The sequence below is a fragment of the Bemisia tabaci genome, chromosome 9 (genome assembly GCF_918797505.1).
Source record: "Bemisia tabaci chromosome 9, PGI_BMITA_v3".
Taxonomy (NCBI): Eukaryota; Metazoa; Arthropoda; class Insecta; order Hemiptera; family Aleyrodidae; genus Bemisia; species Bemisia tabaci.
This window is the reverse complement of record NC_092801.1, coordinates 15,262,022-15,279,481: the sequence shown is the minus strand read 5'-3', so window position 1 is coordinate 15,279,481 and position 17,460 is coordinate 15,262,022. Positions and strand designations below refer to the sequence as shown.

The 17,460-nt window shown below is 41.3% G+C and overlaps 1 protein-coding gene across 1 annotated transcript in view; it reads left to right on the top strand.

The window, feature by feature from the left end:
• Positions 1-17,460, top strand: part of LOC109036998 (uncharacterized) — a 57,463-nt gene continuing 40,003 nt past the window's right edge. Inside the window, exons 1-4 of the mRNA XM_072304436.1 lie at positions 1-261; positions 8,737-9,151; positions 12,091-12,294; positions 15,981-16,273. Of these exons, the coding sequence (XP_072160537.1) occupies positions 8,772-9,151; positions 12,091-12,294; positions 15,981-16,273 (877 nt within the window). The 5' untranslated portion in view covers positions 1-261; positions 8,737-8,771. The remainder of the gene's footprint in view (positions 262-8,736; positions 9,152-12,090; positions 12,295-15,980; positions 16,274-17,460) is intronic.

Sequence of the window (17,460 nt, the reverse complement as noted above, 5' to 3'; positions counted from 1 at the left end):
GGAACTCTTATGCGAGGCGAATTTTTAGATTTTCGGTAAGTGGCTGTGCAGAAACCGGCTAGGCACGAGCTGAGGGCAAGAATGAGGAAAATAGGGAAATGAAAATCATTCGCGATGAAGTTTTATAGAGTGCACTGAAGCCTTTAGCTTGGCGGACTTTGACTCTGTGCCGTTCGATTAGTGTTCAGAGTCATGCGATTTTTTGTGAGGTGAAGAAAAAAATCGTCATCTGTTGGTTGTCACTCCTGTCGTCATTCGTAGGTTGGTACTCCTTTCGAAATATCAGAGAATTTCTCCCGGGAAAAATGAAATTGCTGATTTAACAATTTTGTAGTTAAAAAGTGTCCGGCGTGCTTCTATGTAGATTTTACAAGAAAAAAATGCTAATTTAACCAACCCCGCGTTTAAATTAGCTTTCCACTATTCTACCGTGCTAGGGAAGAACGTCGAATGAACTTTCGAGAGTTGCCAAATTTCTCCTAATATATTATTTTTATGGGAAGTTAAGTATGCATACTTTTTCTAGGAATTTTCAGATATTTCAGATGAAATTACGAACAAAATTGTCTAAAAAACTGCAAGAAAAATATTTAAATCTTTCCCAATACATTCATATTTCATCAGGGGAGCCTTGGCAACGCTTGGAGGTTCATGCGATGTTCTTCTTTAGCACGGCAGTATTGTGAAATGTACATTTGAAATACATTGGACTTATTTTTTAACAATATATTGTTACATCAACAGTCCATTTTTTCCGTGCAAGCACACGGAGAGAAAAATTACTAAGTTAGGTACACGAATCGGTTGAGCTGATTATTGAAACTGATAGACAAAGCTATAGACAAAACAGACAAACTGATAGAAAAGCGATCCTATTAGTGGAAGCGGGAGGTCGCTAAAAGATATACCACATTGTTGGAGTCCATCATTTCCCCTGAGTCAGTAATAACCACCCGTTTCAACCAATAAGTTCGCTACATGTTCCCTATGTCCTCTTTGTCTATCACTTTGTCTATCAATTTCAATAATCAACCCTTATAACTTTTTCCAGATAGTGCCGATTTTCATAACTTTCCTTCGTTTGAGCCCGTAAAAATATCCACGTTATGTTGCGGAGCCTGAGTCGAGGGCTGAGCCTACAGTTGAGAGAAGCGACCGCATGAGCTGACAGAACTGGAGGTTCAGTTTTCCGAGCCGAAAAACTTCGGTAGAATGTTTGCAGCTTGTAGTTCAGTGACAAGCAATAACAGTCACTCAAAGGTCACTTTTCTGTGTGGAGTAATGATGAAACTTTTGTCTATTCAATTATGATACAAACTGAAAGCCGCGTTCTTAAATTGCGACGTTCCGGAATCTCTGATTTTATTCGTATTTTTTTTAAAAATTAAAAGAACTGATTGTTTATTTACGTTAATTTTCGAAGAATTGTAATACCTACAGGCTGAAAAAATTAAAAAATTCTGTGGAATAATGATCATTAGTATTCCTGTGAAAAAATAAAATGCAAAATAACATTTGCAACGTCGCAAAATGAGATATAGACGGCTAAATTCTGAAAACACGCGATTCAATCGTGAATAAACGTATCAAATTCGTCCTCATCGATTACTTTCAAAAATCAATTGACGGAAAATATGACATGAAATTCTAAATGTAGGTCCACAAATGCATCCTAAAAAAGAACTAGACAAATTAAATTAAATTAAAAAAAAAAAAAAAAAAAAAAAAAAAAAAAAAAAAAAAAATTGATTGTCAACAAAGACGAAGATAAGAGAAACATACCCGGATCGAGTTTTTTAACTTTTCTCTTGAGCGACGCCTTATTACTTCTTCGCAACGAAAAACGGAGCATTGCCAGTTCACGCCTCGCGACATCGCGCCTTCAGTTTTGCAGACGCAACACGGACATCCATCAAGCACGAATAGTTGTATCTCTGCGCCGTCGTCAACGCGCTTCCTTTTCCTTGCTCGGTTTCCATATTGTGTTTCAAAATCTCTGGTTTTATTTATTTATTTTTTTTTAAAGTAGAAGACCAAATCAACACCATGGCTTGAATTTTTCACAGAATATTCTTCACACACAGAGAATAAATATCACCCAAGTTTTCAAGAGATGACATCCAATAGTTTTCCTAGTCGAAAATGAAGTACTACAGAAAGTCTGCAATGCCGGAAACCGAGAAGCCTACGCATTTTGCAGTTTCACCATCGATTTTGCACCACGTCCTCCTGTCAGAGGAAAGGAGCGGCAGTTTAAGAAAAGATTATGAATTTGGGCTTATGTTTCGTAGGGCCCCAGGGAAGAAAGCGACAAGTATGTATGTGTTGCAGGCAAATAATCAAAACAGGCATTTCGTCAAATGCCTAGACAAAGTGTCAAACATTCCCGCTCCGATTAAAATGCTGACTCTTCTGTTAATTTTTGACAAAAAAATTATTTTTCTTCGTAGATAACAGTCATTATTTTTAAAAATTTGCATCATTGTATGGTTGCTGTAATGGTTTCCAGTCAAAAATTGATCATTCCTTAAAAAAGATAGAGCATTTTTTAATATACAGCATTTTTTACAATTTTGACTGTTAAAAGTACGTGAGAAGCATTTTAGAAGGAAAGTGAAACAGTAGTTCGTAGTTTGATGAGTTTTTACTTTCAAAATGTTCAAAATTCGAGACCTCCTCGTAAAAACATGCGAAAGGTCTGTATAACTTTCAAATTTTGAGTATCTGCCTAGAAATTTGATAAAATGCCTGATTTAAGGGGATTCGATGGATGCCATATTTTGTGTCAGAACGGCATGCGATATATCGCATCAATTGGTTCCATTTTTTCAGCTACTCGTCATTTTTCTCCAATTTTGAGATCGCAATTCTGTCGTCAGGAGATTAAAGCACTCACTTACCAATTTTAACAAAGAAATTCAACTTACTGAAGGCTTGGTATTTTTAGAGAGAAAATATCGCATTCGAGTGCAGTTCCGATATCAGTGTCGAATGCTATGTTTTCTCTCTAAAAAAAACCACGCCTTTAGTACATTGAATTTCTTTGTTAAAATTGATAAGTGAGTGCTTTAGTCTCCTGACAACAGAATTGCGATCTCAACATTGGAAAAAAATGACGAATAGCTGAAAAAATGGAACCAATTGATCCGATATATCGCATGTAGTTCTGACACAAAATATGGCGTCCATCGAATCACCGTAACTATTTGCCTGCGACATATTGATGGCGAAAGTGCAAGACCACGTATCTCGAATGCAGTGTGTAAAAATTCCTGCTCAAATTTTATTTTATTGAATAGGACCAGATCAATATCATTCCTTGAAATTGTCACAGTTTTTTCTGCACGAAGAGGAAAAGTCACGGAAGGTTTCGAGAACTGAAGTTGAGTGGTTTTTCATTTTAAAAATAAAGTGTAACAGGAAGTCTTACAACGTTGCAAACCGAGATACGTGGTCTGGTAGCTTCACAGTCGATATTCTGTGTAAGTTTCAAGCTATAAAGTTAACTTGTTCCTCTTTGAAAAAATAAACTGGGGGTGGAGATTTCGAAACGCCGCGATGAAGACACGTGATGTCGTTCTTTAGCCGTCGATATGTAATATTTAAAAAAACAACTTAAATCGGGACAAAGGCCGCAAATGGTAAAAAGAACACATAAAACAAAATAAAAAGCCCCGGGCCCCTGGTAAAAATTGGCAGTGGAATCTGTGTTCCAAAATACCATAACCTACAGCCGGCTGTAAGATTTCCAATAGCTTCTATAGCCGGCAACACAATTTCTTATAGCCTTTTATAGCCAATGGCGATTAAGCAACAGCCTGGCCATAAAGTGTATGCTAAACGCTACTAATTACGGATGCTAGGACTTAATGAGTTTTTGGACTACCGCTCTCTTTTTGGGCCGCAGTATCTTGATTTAATTTGCGAGGAAAGCTCCGTTCTTTTGACGGATGCCTGACATTCCTAAGATGTTGGAGTGCCTTCAATTTCGTATGATACTGTGCAATACCTCTGGTGTGAAATAGTTGCTTCAAACGCCGCGGTGCGCTGCGGCGCGCCGCGGCGGGCGGGCAGTCAGCGCTGAACGCGCATTGGCGCCTGCAAACCTAACAGGGATACTTCACGCATTGCGCAATGCGTGAAGTATTCCTGTTAGGTTTGTAGGCGCCGGTGCGCCGCCGCTCCGCTTTGTGTTAGGCTCTTATATTTAATCTCGCGGAGTCAGCGTTTTTCAACTCATGACTTTGAAATGTTTGCACACTCTGTATAGATTATTCTCATTTTAATTGATGAAAAAAAATATGTAGTAGAGGAAAATATAATGTGCGTTTTGTAAATATTAAGGTGATTCCGTACAAACTTAAGGATTTACAAAGCACAAGAATTTCTACTCAATTTCTTATAGCCTTTTATAGCCGATGGCGAAAAAGCAACAGCCAGGCAATAAAGTGTAAAGCCCGGGGATAGGAACTATAGCCCGGCTGTATAATTTTTTATCGCTTCGAGTAGCCCGGTCGAATGATTTTTTCCACTTTCTACAGCCAGCTATATGATTTTCAATCGCCTTCTTCAGTCGGCTATAACAACTCCTATGGTATTTTGAAACGCAGCTCCTATCGGCAATTTTTACCAGGGGCGTTTCGCAAGGATCACACCCGCATTTTCAACCAGCAAAACAAAGAAACTTAGAAAGAAGGACACCACGAGCCTCACCACTGTTATTGTGAGATTGATAGTGCAACCAAAATAAAACGAACAAGAGCAACTTGAAACAAAGCACATCGAAACAGAGATTTACTCATAGGTGTTCCAGCTCCATCTACGCCGGAAAGGCAGAACTGGTGATAAATGCTTCTGAATCCATGCACTTCAGCGCGGTAATTACAAACTTCATTTCTATTCTTGAGGACGTGAACCATCTCTAGTTCTCCCTCGGAAAATAATGCTTCTCAGAAGCTAAAACTTTCGCCTCATTGAAGTCAAACCGACGATTAACCGATGGTGTAATATTTAAACAAGTATTTAAAACATTCTTAATTACTAAGGTCCTTCGGAAGATTATGTAGCATCACGTCCATGATATTGGACTCCATGCTCACCCTTGATATATTTGCCTGCTCATCTCGTCCAAGATCTTGGACTCCATGTTCATCGCTAAACTTCTCACTTCTTTGCTTATGAGCATGGAGTCCAATAGCAAGTCGACGTCTCTTAGTTTTAAAGTTCATCATAATAGAAAATCGTATACTTCTCTTACATAATCTAACTTGAACTAACCTAACCTAACCTAACCTAACCTAGCCTAACCTAACCTAACCCAACCAAACGTAACCTAACCAATGCACATTTTTTAAAGAAAAAACACTTTTTCGTCTTCATTTCACAAAAATTGTCTTAATAAAGTGGACCATATGCTCGTGTGTTGTCAAAGAATACCTGCATCCCACAATTTTGGACGCTTTGCTCACTTTGATTTTTTTAAAAAATTATAGTAGTAACTATACAAATGGGCACGCCGGCGACTTTGCAACCTGAGGACAACGACCGCAAAGCCCGCTCAAAACCATCGATGAACACTTTGCAACCTGGAATCAACGACCGCCCCCGCAAAGTCCAACAGTATGTTGACAACTTTAAGCGTATCTTTGTAGAAACCCATTCATTATTTCTTCGAAGTATGAAAATAAATCGTCGCTCCGATGACGTAATGGCGTACATCGATTCGTACATGCGGGCCTTAGAAAGCGTGGATTTATATGTAAAAATGGGCTCACTACATAGCGAATATCATGTTTTACGTGAAATTTTGCATTTGAAAAAAAAAAAAAATCACCCCTCTCAGGTTCTAATTTCCGAGAAAGGAAGAGCTCTGAAAATGGCAGATCTGCAGATGGGACATTTTCTGAAGTTTTGCGAATCTTGGCAAACTTTGCAGACGTAAAAATGTCCGCACGGGATGAAAACATAGAATTTCTGCGCATCTAGACAGACGCAGCATGTCTCATCATTCTCCTCTGTGAAGATTTTAATGTGTGCCTGGCCTATGTCCTCTTCGAGCACCACGATCTTCTTTCTGATGATCGAATAAAAGTCGGTAAAACGGCACTTGACTAACTTCACATCCTTCGCCGAAACACGATATATTTGGTTTTCCACACGCAATGCCTTGGGAAACTGACAATTTAGGTGCGGAAAATAATTATTCAAAATAATGCGAAATACTCAAAACCTTCTCCTAGCTGAAACATTCAGCATCTCAAAAACGTACGATTTATGATTAAACCCGACCTCCGCGGCGTCGAATGTCGTTTTCAACTCCTTGAACCCCTGGCTCCTCTTCATTTCCTTTCTATTACCATACACAATATCATCGATCTCGTGTCTAGAGTACCTATATTGAGAGAGTATGGCGATTATGTAGCATCGTGTCCATGATATTGGACTCCATGCTCACCCTTGATATATTTGCCTGCTCATCTCGTCCAAGATTTTGGACTCCATGCTCATCGCTAAACTTCTCACTTCTTTGCTTGAGCATGGAGTCCAATAGCAAGTAGACCTTTTTTAGTTTTATAGTTCATCATGATCGAAAATCGTATACCTCTCTTATCTAATCTAACTTGAACCCAACTTAATCTAACCTAACCTAACCTAACCTAACCTAACCTACCTAACCTAACCAATGCACAATTTTTTACGAAAACACTTTTTTACGTCTTTATTTCACAAAAATTGTCTGAATAAATTTTTGGACCATATGCTCTTGTGTTGTCAGAGAATACCTACATCCCACAACTTTGGACGCTATACTCACTTCGATTTTTCTGAAAAATTATTCCTCATTAAAGTGAGCATGGAGTCCAAGATCTTGGACGTGATGAGCAACCGGACATTATATAGGTGATCATGGAGTCCAATATCATGGACGCGATGCTACATGACCAGTATGGCCACTGGTGTTACCACCTCTGATTGCGGGCTCAGCCATCTTAGGCTGAATGAAGCCCTTAGGACCCAAAAATGGCGGACGCCATACATTAATGTAATGCAAAATGACTCAAAATGTAGTTTTCTTTGCTTATCGTAACGAAAAATTTACTCAAATGCACTATTGCGACTCCTTTACATATTTTTAAGGCTAATTGTGTGCAATTTTTGAGAAAAATTATCTTGGATGTAGTAAGGTTGGCAGCAAGTGCGGTTGGTGATAACCGTCAAAAGTTGGGAATGACCCCCCTCCCATCCACAAAAACCAAAACAAAGCACCGCCATTTTTGGGTCCTATAATCCTCTCCATGGGGCCCAGTGGCCATACCCTCTCAATATAGGTGTTAGCGTTAAAGTATGTAATCCGTTAATGTATACATTAACTAGTTATAATGTATACATTAACTGAATTACATACTTTAACGCTAACATAGGTACTCTACTCGTGTCCAGGCAGCAAAGTCACTCTACCCGTCAAAAGGTGTTGCCAAAGATGGCACTCCACGTAATCTCTGACGTTCCTTATACAGGCTTTTCCGAAATGCAGAGACATCTCTCGCCACGTGTATAAGAAGAGGATGAAATCTTCTTCTTTTATGCACTTTTTTTTGATGAGCCTAACAACGGGACGCAATTGGGGATTACAGATCGGATCACAAAAGTGATCATCCCAGAAATAGGTACATGAGTATGATAATGAGATGAGGATGAGAAGAAGCTGTGATTCACTGGGCTCTAAAAGTAATCTACACTTCACTAGCACTGAACCGTACGTTAACGTGGGCACTGTATCCTTTCACTTCGAAAACTGCGAGGCTTGCAATGATCCTCTCGTTGGCTGAAAAGGTGGTGACCTAAATTTTACTAGTCTCATTAAAAAATGAGTTTTTTTTTTTAAAGTAAACAAAGAACTATGGGTCGACCGTTTTAATTTATTTCTCCCGTCATCCTTTCACTTGTGATTCTAAAATAATATCCTCATTAAGTGGCTTATTGGAGGTTACTGTATAGTGTGTAAACAAAGAGTCGTCGCCGATACTGGGGAGCGAAAACATCTGGCGCCCCTGCCACCGACTACTGTGAGATGGTTCAGTCGGCTCTGACGCAGACTGGTTGAAATGAAGGCAGTGATGGAAAAAAAGAGGTATGCAATGTAAAAATCCGATATTCGAAAAAAAAATGTTTCAAATCGGCGGCTTCTTATGGATAATGTTTTTGAGCTTTGCGGGTGCGGTCGTTGACCCCAGCAGGCCGATTATTGAAACTGATAGACAAAGCTATAGACAAAGACGACAAAAGGGATTTGGAGGGATCCTATTGGTAGAAGCGGGTGGTGGCAATGGACATAGGAGGTAGGTAATGGACTGACTAACGGCAACCCACCAAAGACCCGACTGTTAGTCCATTATTTTCTTCCTTAGTCTAGAAGAACCAACAATGTCAACCAATAGGATCGCTCTATACTCCCTATGTCTTCTTTGTCTATCGCTTTGTCTGTCAGTTTCAATAATCGGCCCGCAGGTTGCAAAGTGTTCGTCGATGTTTTGGAGCGGGCTTCGCGGTCGTTGTCCTCAGGTTGCAAAGTCGCCGGTGTGCCCATTTGTATACTACTAATTATTATCCCTCATTAAAGTGAGCATGGAGTCCAAGATCTTGGACGTGATGAGCAACCGAACATTGCATAGGTGATCATGGAGTCCAATATCATGGACGCGATGCTACATTACCCTTTGGATTTCTATTTTACAGGGTGACATTCTGATCTCATCGCACCGGTCCAGGACATGATTCTCAAAATCCTCCTCGAGCTGATCTCAAACGCGGTATACGCCCCGGTCCTGGTGTCGGCGTATCTGCTGTATAACTACTGGCGAAACTACACGTTCTGGTCCAAATCCGGGCTCCCGTACATCCCTTTCCCCCGGGACAGCGTCATCTACCCCGTCCACAAAGCGGTGACCTTCAAGAGGTTCTACGATGAGCTGGCGCCGCACCCCGTGGGGGGCTTCTACAAAATGTCCACCCCGTATCTAATGATCCGGGATCCGGAGATCATCCGGAGGATCCTAGTCAAGGATTTCGCACACTTCGTCGATAGGGGCATCCGTATCCACGAGGACCTGGACCCCCTCAACCGGAATATCTTCAACCTCGAGGGCGAGAGGTGAGATACTAGCCGGTAGCGCCTTCATTTTTTAGACTAGGCAGCACGGACAACTCAAGACCACGAACGGTTGCGTTCAAGCGCTGTGATGGACCACTGGACAGGGTGCGAATAAAGATGTTGCATGTGTGAGGAATTTGCGATTTGACTGTTGGTTCTTATGTAATAGTTCGCGAGAAACACGATGGTGCCACTGGTTTTCTCTGAAATCAACTCCCAAGCTCAAAAAAGCTCTCAAGTTGAGGCCAAAATGAAGGGGATATCATACGCTATCCTGAGAGTCCACCTCTACATCAAGACAAACTCTCCACGTAAAGATAGGGAGCAAATACATTAGCAGTGATGCCGTGTTTTCAGTTTTGGAGTCCCCAAATAAAGTGGCAGCCCTGTCAATGTATTTGCTCCCTATCTTTGCAAGGAGAGTTTGTCTTGATGTAGAGGTACACTCTCAGGGTTGGGTGGGATATCCCCTCCATTTTCGCCTCACTTTGAGAGCTTTTTTTGAGCTTGGGAGATGATTTCAGAAAAACCAGTGGCACCATCGTGTTGCTCGCGAACTTTTACATAAGAGACAATGGTCAAATCGCAAATCCCTCACACATGCAACATCTCCATCGAAGGGTTACGAGGGCTTTAATGAGGTGAAGGGAAGGATTTTAGGGGGGGGGGGATTCTAACGTTTTATAGACTTTTTATCCCTACCGCGTAGACCCTGAACGATAACTTAAATTCAAGGAAATTAAAGTTTCAAATGTTCATAACCACTTTCTGTCGTCATGACTCACTAGATCGCACATTATATTCATGATAAAAATAAAGAAAATCGCCGTCAAAAGTTGAATTCCCCTTCGTTTTAATATTGTTTCATCGGTCTGAGGTAAGGATAAAACAATTATTTTGTCCTTTCCGTAGACCATACAAAAGTCGCTAAATCTAAGGGGAACTCAACTTTTGACGGCGATGTTCTTCAATTTATCATGAGTATAATTTGATCTGGTGGTGAACATTTAAAACTTTAATCTCTTGAATTTAAGTCGTCGTTCAGGGCCTTCGGTAGGGAGAAAAGTCTAAAAAACGTTAAAAGTTATTTGAACCAACCCTTGGCGATACAAATACCTGTCAAGTGCGAAGCCAACTACGTGCCTAACTATAGCGCCTTCAATTTTTCTGTATGCAACACGCACATCCACGGGAAACGAGTAATTGTATCCAGGCGTTGTTATAAAGGAAACTGGAACGCCTTCAATACTGTCGTGCTAAGGGAGAACGCCGTATGAACATTCGAGAGTTGCTAAATTTCCTTCAATAAAATGTTTATTTTTTAGGAAAGACATGAATATTCTTCAATTATTTTAAACCCTGCTTTTATTTTATAAATCATTTTAATTAATTATTTTTAAATGTTATTTTAATGAATATTCTTCATTGAAATTTTTAGGACATTTAGTTGAAATTGCGAACAAAATTACCTAAAAAATTCAAGGAAAAATATTTACGAAGAGCCTCCCAAAATAAGGGCTGACTTTCGCCCCTTTTTCGGTATTCAATTCAACCATCGAACCAAGGTTTAAGTGGGAGCTTGTAATAACAGAAAACTCAGGAAAAAAATTTCAAAGTGGCGTGGCGTGCATTTCGCTACATCGATGGATCTGCCATTTAATCCTATGGAACAGGATCGATTTACAAGGTGTTCGCAACGATCGCCTTAGCAATCGATTCTTTACCATAGCTTTAAATGGGGAAATATCGAAAATCGATCATTCACTCCTCGCCACTTCTTTATTTGTAAAATAGGGCTCACGTGGAAATTGAGATACGCCCTTACGTCAAAGGAGCGACGAATTGAGCTATGTTCCTTCCCCGCTTTGTGTTGCTCAAAGTGTCTAAAACGTGCACCTGCTGAGCCGAAGCACTCGGATTGAGATTGTTTTACTATCATTTCGTAGAGGCTGTTACGATAACGTTCAGTGCGCGATTTGACTCGCGTGGACTTTTGTTTTTTCATAAGCGAAGGTTCTAAATGAACACTGCAAATGCAAACGCATGGTCATAAATTTTTTCCATTGGAATCTCAAAGTTGTCTTCAGGATTGCCACAGAATTTAGAAAATGAAATTCCCTGACAGTTCACTGATTTTCCTGACACATTTTGGTGAAATTTCCTGACAATTGAAGATGTGACGGATGGTTAAGAAGACATAATTGAAAATAGTGTTCAGGCAAAATTTGTTGTTCGAAACCTCAACCCCGTTCTAGAAAGCAAATGAAGGTGATTTAACAAATTTTCCCTCACATTTCCCGGTTTTCCCTGATTTATTAAAATTCCCTGACATTTCCTGATTTTCCCTGACTGCGGCAACCCTGGTATTTGAAACATGACAGTTTTTCCCCGTTTTAAACATCTATGAAATGTGTTATTTTTTTGGGTAATATTTTAGAAACGCATTTTAAACGCCATTGCACTGAAAAAATAAAGCTCGGTGTATTTACTAAGAAAAGGGTAAAATTACCAAGAATTCAGGGTTCTATTTGATCCCAGTTTTTTCTTGGTAAAATTACCATTTATGGAATTGGTCATTTTACCGAGAAATCTCGGTAAAATTATCGACTTTCTCGGTAATTTTACTGGACCCCGGTAAAAACGCCAATATTTTTTATCGACTGTGGTAGAATTACCGAGATAAAATGGCAAAGTTACCGGGAATTGATTACCAATAAAAGTGGTATTCTTATACCTGGAAAAAACAGTAAAAATACCGGTTTTTAGGTAAGCTTACCAGTCTGTCTTGGTAAAATTACCAATAATTGTAAAAAAAGTGAGATGGTAAAGATACCAACGGACCTTCGTAAAAACGCCGAGAATTTTTTTTCAGTGTGTACTACCATGGTCTCGATCATCACTTTTCATCGGACTGCTATTTTTTTCCTGATTTATGACAGGTGGAAAGTGATTCGGCACAAACTCTCGCCGCTGTTTGCTCCCGGAAAAATAAAATCGCTCTGGCCAAGAATGAAACAGTGCGCAGGCGCACTGGAAAAGTATCTTGACCACACGCTCGAGACTCGCAACGAGTGCGACTTGAAAGAGGTGATGTCCAGATTCACCCTGGATGTGATTGCCACTTGCAGCTTTGGATTCAAGAAGTTAGTGCAATAAAATACAAGTCTGTAATTACTCATATTCCTCCGTGTGTTCAGTGCACGAGGACCTTATTATCAGTAAGTCCCCCTGTAGGCCGATTATTGAAATTGATAGACAAAGCTATAGACAAGAAGACAAAAGAGATATGGAGGGATCCTGTTGGTGGAAGCGGGTGGTTGCAATGGACAAATCAGATGGGTAATAGACTAACTAACAGCAGCCCACAAGAGACCCGATAGTTAGTCCATCATTTTCTCCCTCCGTCTATATGAGCCACCCATTTCAACCAATAGGACCTCTCCATACTCACTACGTCTTCTTTGTCTATAGCCTTGTCTGTAAATTTCAACAATCAGCCCGCAAGATTGCATTTTCAGGTTGAGATAGAGCAAAAAGGGTTTCCTAATTCGGATGTTTTGAAAATTTCTGTGAGAGAGTTTAATCTTTGATATTTACGATCTTTATGGCTTTTTAATTTTTGAAACAGCGAGAAATTCTACTGGGGAACCACCCATTTCTACCAATAGGATCGCTCCATACTCCCTATGTCCTCTTTGTCTATCGCTTTGTACATCGATTTCAATAAGCAGTACGCTGGCCAAAATTGATTGAATAAATTTGAAAAAATAACTGATTGGCACAAAATTTGGTCTCTTGTAATGTGATTCCTACGTGCGTGTTGGGCGTCGCAAGATTGCCGATCGCAAAGTCCTATGTCGTTCAACCCCTCAATTCCCAAGTTAGGTTTTCACGCCTTGCTCCCCTAGCATAGGCGGATCAAGGAGGGGGGCGCAGGTGGATGCCCCCCCCCCCCCGTTTGCTCGAAAAAAGACGGAAGGGAGAGAAAAAGAAGAGAAGGAAGGAACATAGGAAAGAAGAAGGAGAGACGCTTAAATTTGGTAATTTCATGAGAAAATTGACTCAAATATGCTTTAAAAATTCAATAAAAAAATTGAAGGAGGCCCCCAGACCGCCCTGCTACCCCGTTCGGGGTGTCTCGATCCGCCGAAGTCCCCCAGCTTGATTGTCCTCCAGCGTTTTTTGTAATCTTTCATCAATCCATTCCCGAATCACTATCTCCGTTTCCTTTCTCATTCCATTTGTCCCTAGCCGTAGCTCCAATTCCCCGGTCCATCCCAGTTATAATCTTTGCAATTGGTGAAATTGTAATCTTTATTCCCGTTTGTGACACTGTGAAGGCCCTAAGTACGGGAACCAATCAGAAATGGATTCGCATTGTCTTTCTTTTCAGTATGGAGAGACTCTAAATATTTCGACTTTTCCGTCCTCTCATGGGGCAGTTGCGCTGGTCATAAAATTGCGTTTTAGCGCTTGGTTCTTGTAGATAAGCCAAAAATAATAAGAACCGTCTAAACAGCAACTTTCTACGTTCCATATTAACCGAAATAGCGCCCTTTGAAAAGTCGGGTTTACGACGTCATCCACCGGGCTAGTGACACCCTTGGAATTTTTTTACCCTGCTTCCGTCAATCAGTGAGATACACATTTGCACTGGTAACCCAACGTGAAACTCGAATGAAAGCAGGGCCAGATTAAGGGGATGGCCACATGGGCCGCGGCCCATGGCGGCAAATTTTGCAATTTTTTTAAATGTAGGTATAAAAAAAATTCAGATTTAGAGAAAAAAATTACAAACGAAAAAAGGCGACAAAATCTCTAATTTTCTGAGAGTATAGTAATTTCTACTTTGGTCGTCTTTCAGTGATACCAGAGACAGCACCTATAACTAGTCGAGTTAAGAGAGAAACCAAACACGCAGTTTGGCTTGGAACGGCGCGACTTACCTAGAGAGAAAGGATGATGAGGACTTGAGATGAAAAGGAGAAGCCCTCGTCGCGGCGATCGGCAAGTAACACATATTAGCGCCTGCAAGACTGCACGAATACTTCACGCATTGCATCAAACACAATGCGGTTATTGCGGACAGCGTGAAATGGATAGCGCCTACAAGAATGCATGAATACCTCACGCATTGCGGCAAACACCGTGCGATCAGCGTGAGACGCATAGCGCCTACAAGACTGCGTGAATACTTCACGCATTGCGCCAAACACGGTGCGGTCGGCGCGGCGCGGCGGCGGAAGTTAAAATCATTAATCCACATTTATGTTTGTTCTTCCATAACTTTTTCGTTCATTTCTTACGAATGGAAGGCCTTGTTCACACAGAAATAGGTTCACGAAACTTGACTTTCGCGCAAAGTTCCGTAAACTTTTGCTAGTAGTGTTGACAGGACTTTCCCAAAAAATGTGTTCAACACGAGTAAACGCGTCTTATGCACCCCTCCCCCGCTGGCACGTTCATTTGATGGTTTTTATCGAGTTTCAAAACGAATGAGAAGGGGGCGGCAAAATACAGCCGGCCCATGGGCGGCAAGTAGGAAAATCCGGCCCTGGATGAAAGCAATGTGAAAGGAACCAAGGGTGTCACGAGTCACATCCGTGGTGGATGACGTCAAAAACCGAATTTTTCAAAGCGGGATATTTCGGTTAATATCAAAAGTAGGTAAAAAGTTGCTGTTGGACGGATCTTATTAATTTTTGCTAATCTTCAAGAATCAAGTATCAAAACACAATTCTGTGACCAGCACAGCTGACTCATTCTGACCGCATGGAAAAAAAAGGAGGTATTTGCTTTTCGGGCATCTTGGACTTTTTTGATGCACTGGAAAAAAATCACATTGGATCTAGAGTCCAGACTCTTGAAAGCATTGACAAGAAAAAATACTCCTGATTCAATCGGATTTTTGCTTGAATCAAAAACGAAATCCGCTTAAATTAAGAGGCTTGGTTCTTGATTTAAGCTAGATTCTGATTGAATCAAGAGTACTTTTTCTTGTCGATGTTTTTAAGAGTCTGGACTCTAGATCCAATGTGTTTTTTTTCCAGTGTGACATAGGTCGGTACGGACGACTTTTATCATCGATTTTCTTGGAAATGGTGTAATTTATGGAAGAAAGTAATTCTACATGAAGTGTTATAAATTATATCATGAGTCGATTTAAGCAAAAAAATCGGACGTCATGGTCCGTTTTTCATACTTCGAATGGAGGTGTTGCATGTGTGAGGAATTTGCGATTTGACTGTTGATTCTTATGTAAAAGATCGCGAGAAACACGATGGTGCTTCGGGTTTTCTATGAAATCAACTCCCAAGCTCAAAAAAAGCTCTCAAGTTGAGGCCAAAATGGAGGGGATATCCCACCCTACCCTGAGGGTCCACGTCTATTCAAAACGAACTCTCCATGCAAAGATAGGGGGCAAATACATTAGCACTGATGCCACTTCATTTGGGGACTCCAAAACTGAAAACACGGCAACCCTGCTAATGTATTTGTTCCCTATCTTTGCATGGAGAGTTTGTCTTGATGTAGACGTGGACTCTCAGGGTAGGTTGGGATATCCCCTCCATTTTGGCTTCAACTTGAGAGCTTTTTTGAGCTTTGGGAGATGATTTCAGAGAAAACCAGTGTCACCATCGTGTTTCTCGCGATCTTTTACGTAAGAATCAACTGTCAAATCGCAAATTCCTCACACATGCAACATCTCTAGTCCGGATTTCGCTGGCCGGGTTGTGCCGACCTGCGTAATAGGGCAAACAATCCTCAAGATCCAAACACCTCCTTTCTCCGCTCTGCGTTCTGACCGATTCCTGCTGATTTTGCCCAGGTGCGAGGCGCTGGAGAACGACAAGAACGAGCTGAGCCGGGTGGTGAACTCCGTGATGCGGGACTCGAACTACTTCGCGATGCGGAGTTTCCTGCGCTCGACGGGGCTGCCCCTCGTCCGGTGGCTCGGCCTCAAACGGATCCCCGCTTTCGTCGACGACTTCTTCCTCTGCTTCGTCGACGCCACCCTCAAATCCCGCGCCGCGGACCCCTCGCCCCACGACGACATCCTTCAGTACTTGATCGACCTCCATCGTGAGGAGCTCGAGGGTTCCAGAACTCACCCTGAGGCAGGTGAGGAGCTATCTACAGCACTATCGTGAGTGCGAAGAGAAATAGAGTACACTTGGGGGGTATGCCCCCTGGCCGCTACGCGGCCCAACCCCCAGAGGGCGCTTCGCCCTCTCTTAGGCCCGCTTTGGCAAAAGAACAGAGCCAAGAGACCCTCCACTAGTATCTTGGCCATGGTGGAAGCTTTTACGTTTGGGACTACAGCATTCTACTGTTGACTTACCCACATGGTTGATGTTCAACAACGTGTTGGCAGTTTCGTTTTGCAAACAAGCCGAAAATGGCCGACGTTTGGGAAAGTTGTTTGGCTCATGACGTCATCTGAAGCTCATCATCGACCATGTAGGTAAGTCAACAGCCGAAACTAGGGTGATGACTGTTGCTCCCTAATAATTGCCCATGAGGAATTGTTGAAACTCCGAAAGTAAAAGCTTCCACCTGTCGCTAAGAGGCCAGTGGAGGGTCTCTTATCTCTGAAAAAGAACGACCTAAAAAAATGAAAATATTTTCTTGCCCGACACTCATTTGTCCAACCTTCCTCTGCCCGGGAGCGATTGGACCAATAAGAATCAAATGAGATATCCGCCATTTATTTGAAACTTCAGGCCTAGACCGAAACGAAACGTTACGAACGGAACGGAGCGTTTCGTTACTTTTGGATAGTCTGTAGTAAAGGAGCATACCTTCTACTCACTTACCTCACCCTACTAACAGACCAAGATTCACGTTTTCCCACTAAGTTCAATTTCCGGAAAATTTGAAATTCTCGTCAATGAAAAATGACAGGAATTTCAAATTTTGCCCCCTTTTTAAGCTTCCAGGTACACTCTAATATAAAAAAATCTGGGTTATATATTCAAAATCTGATTACAGAGGGCTCATAAGAGACTTTTACCTGTCGATAACAGCAAAAATGAAGAAAATCGGCTGAGTAGAACGATAGAGCTAAGCGTTACCAGATATGCAAATTTAGGAAGTCTCGGAGCTTATATATATGATAGAGTCGTAATGTAAATGAGAGAGCTGGCGCCATGTTCTGCTCGCCATGTTCCGAGCCCGGTGTGCGCCGAGCTTCGGTCACTTTTTCGATATACATTCTCGATCCAAAATGGCGGTGTGGAATACGTGCGGTAATTCCTATCTCTTTTGTTTACATTGGATGGCCGCGTACCCGTGTATCAAAAACAATC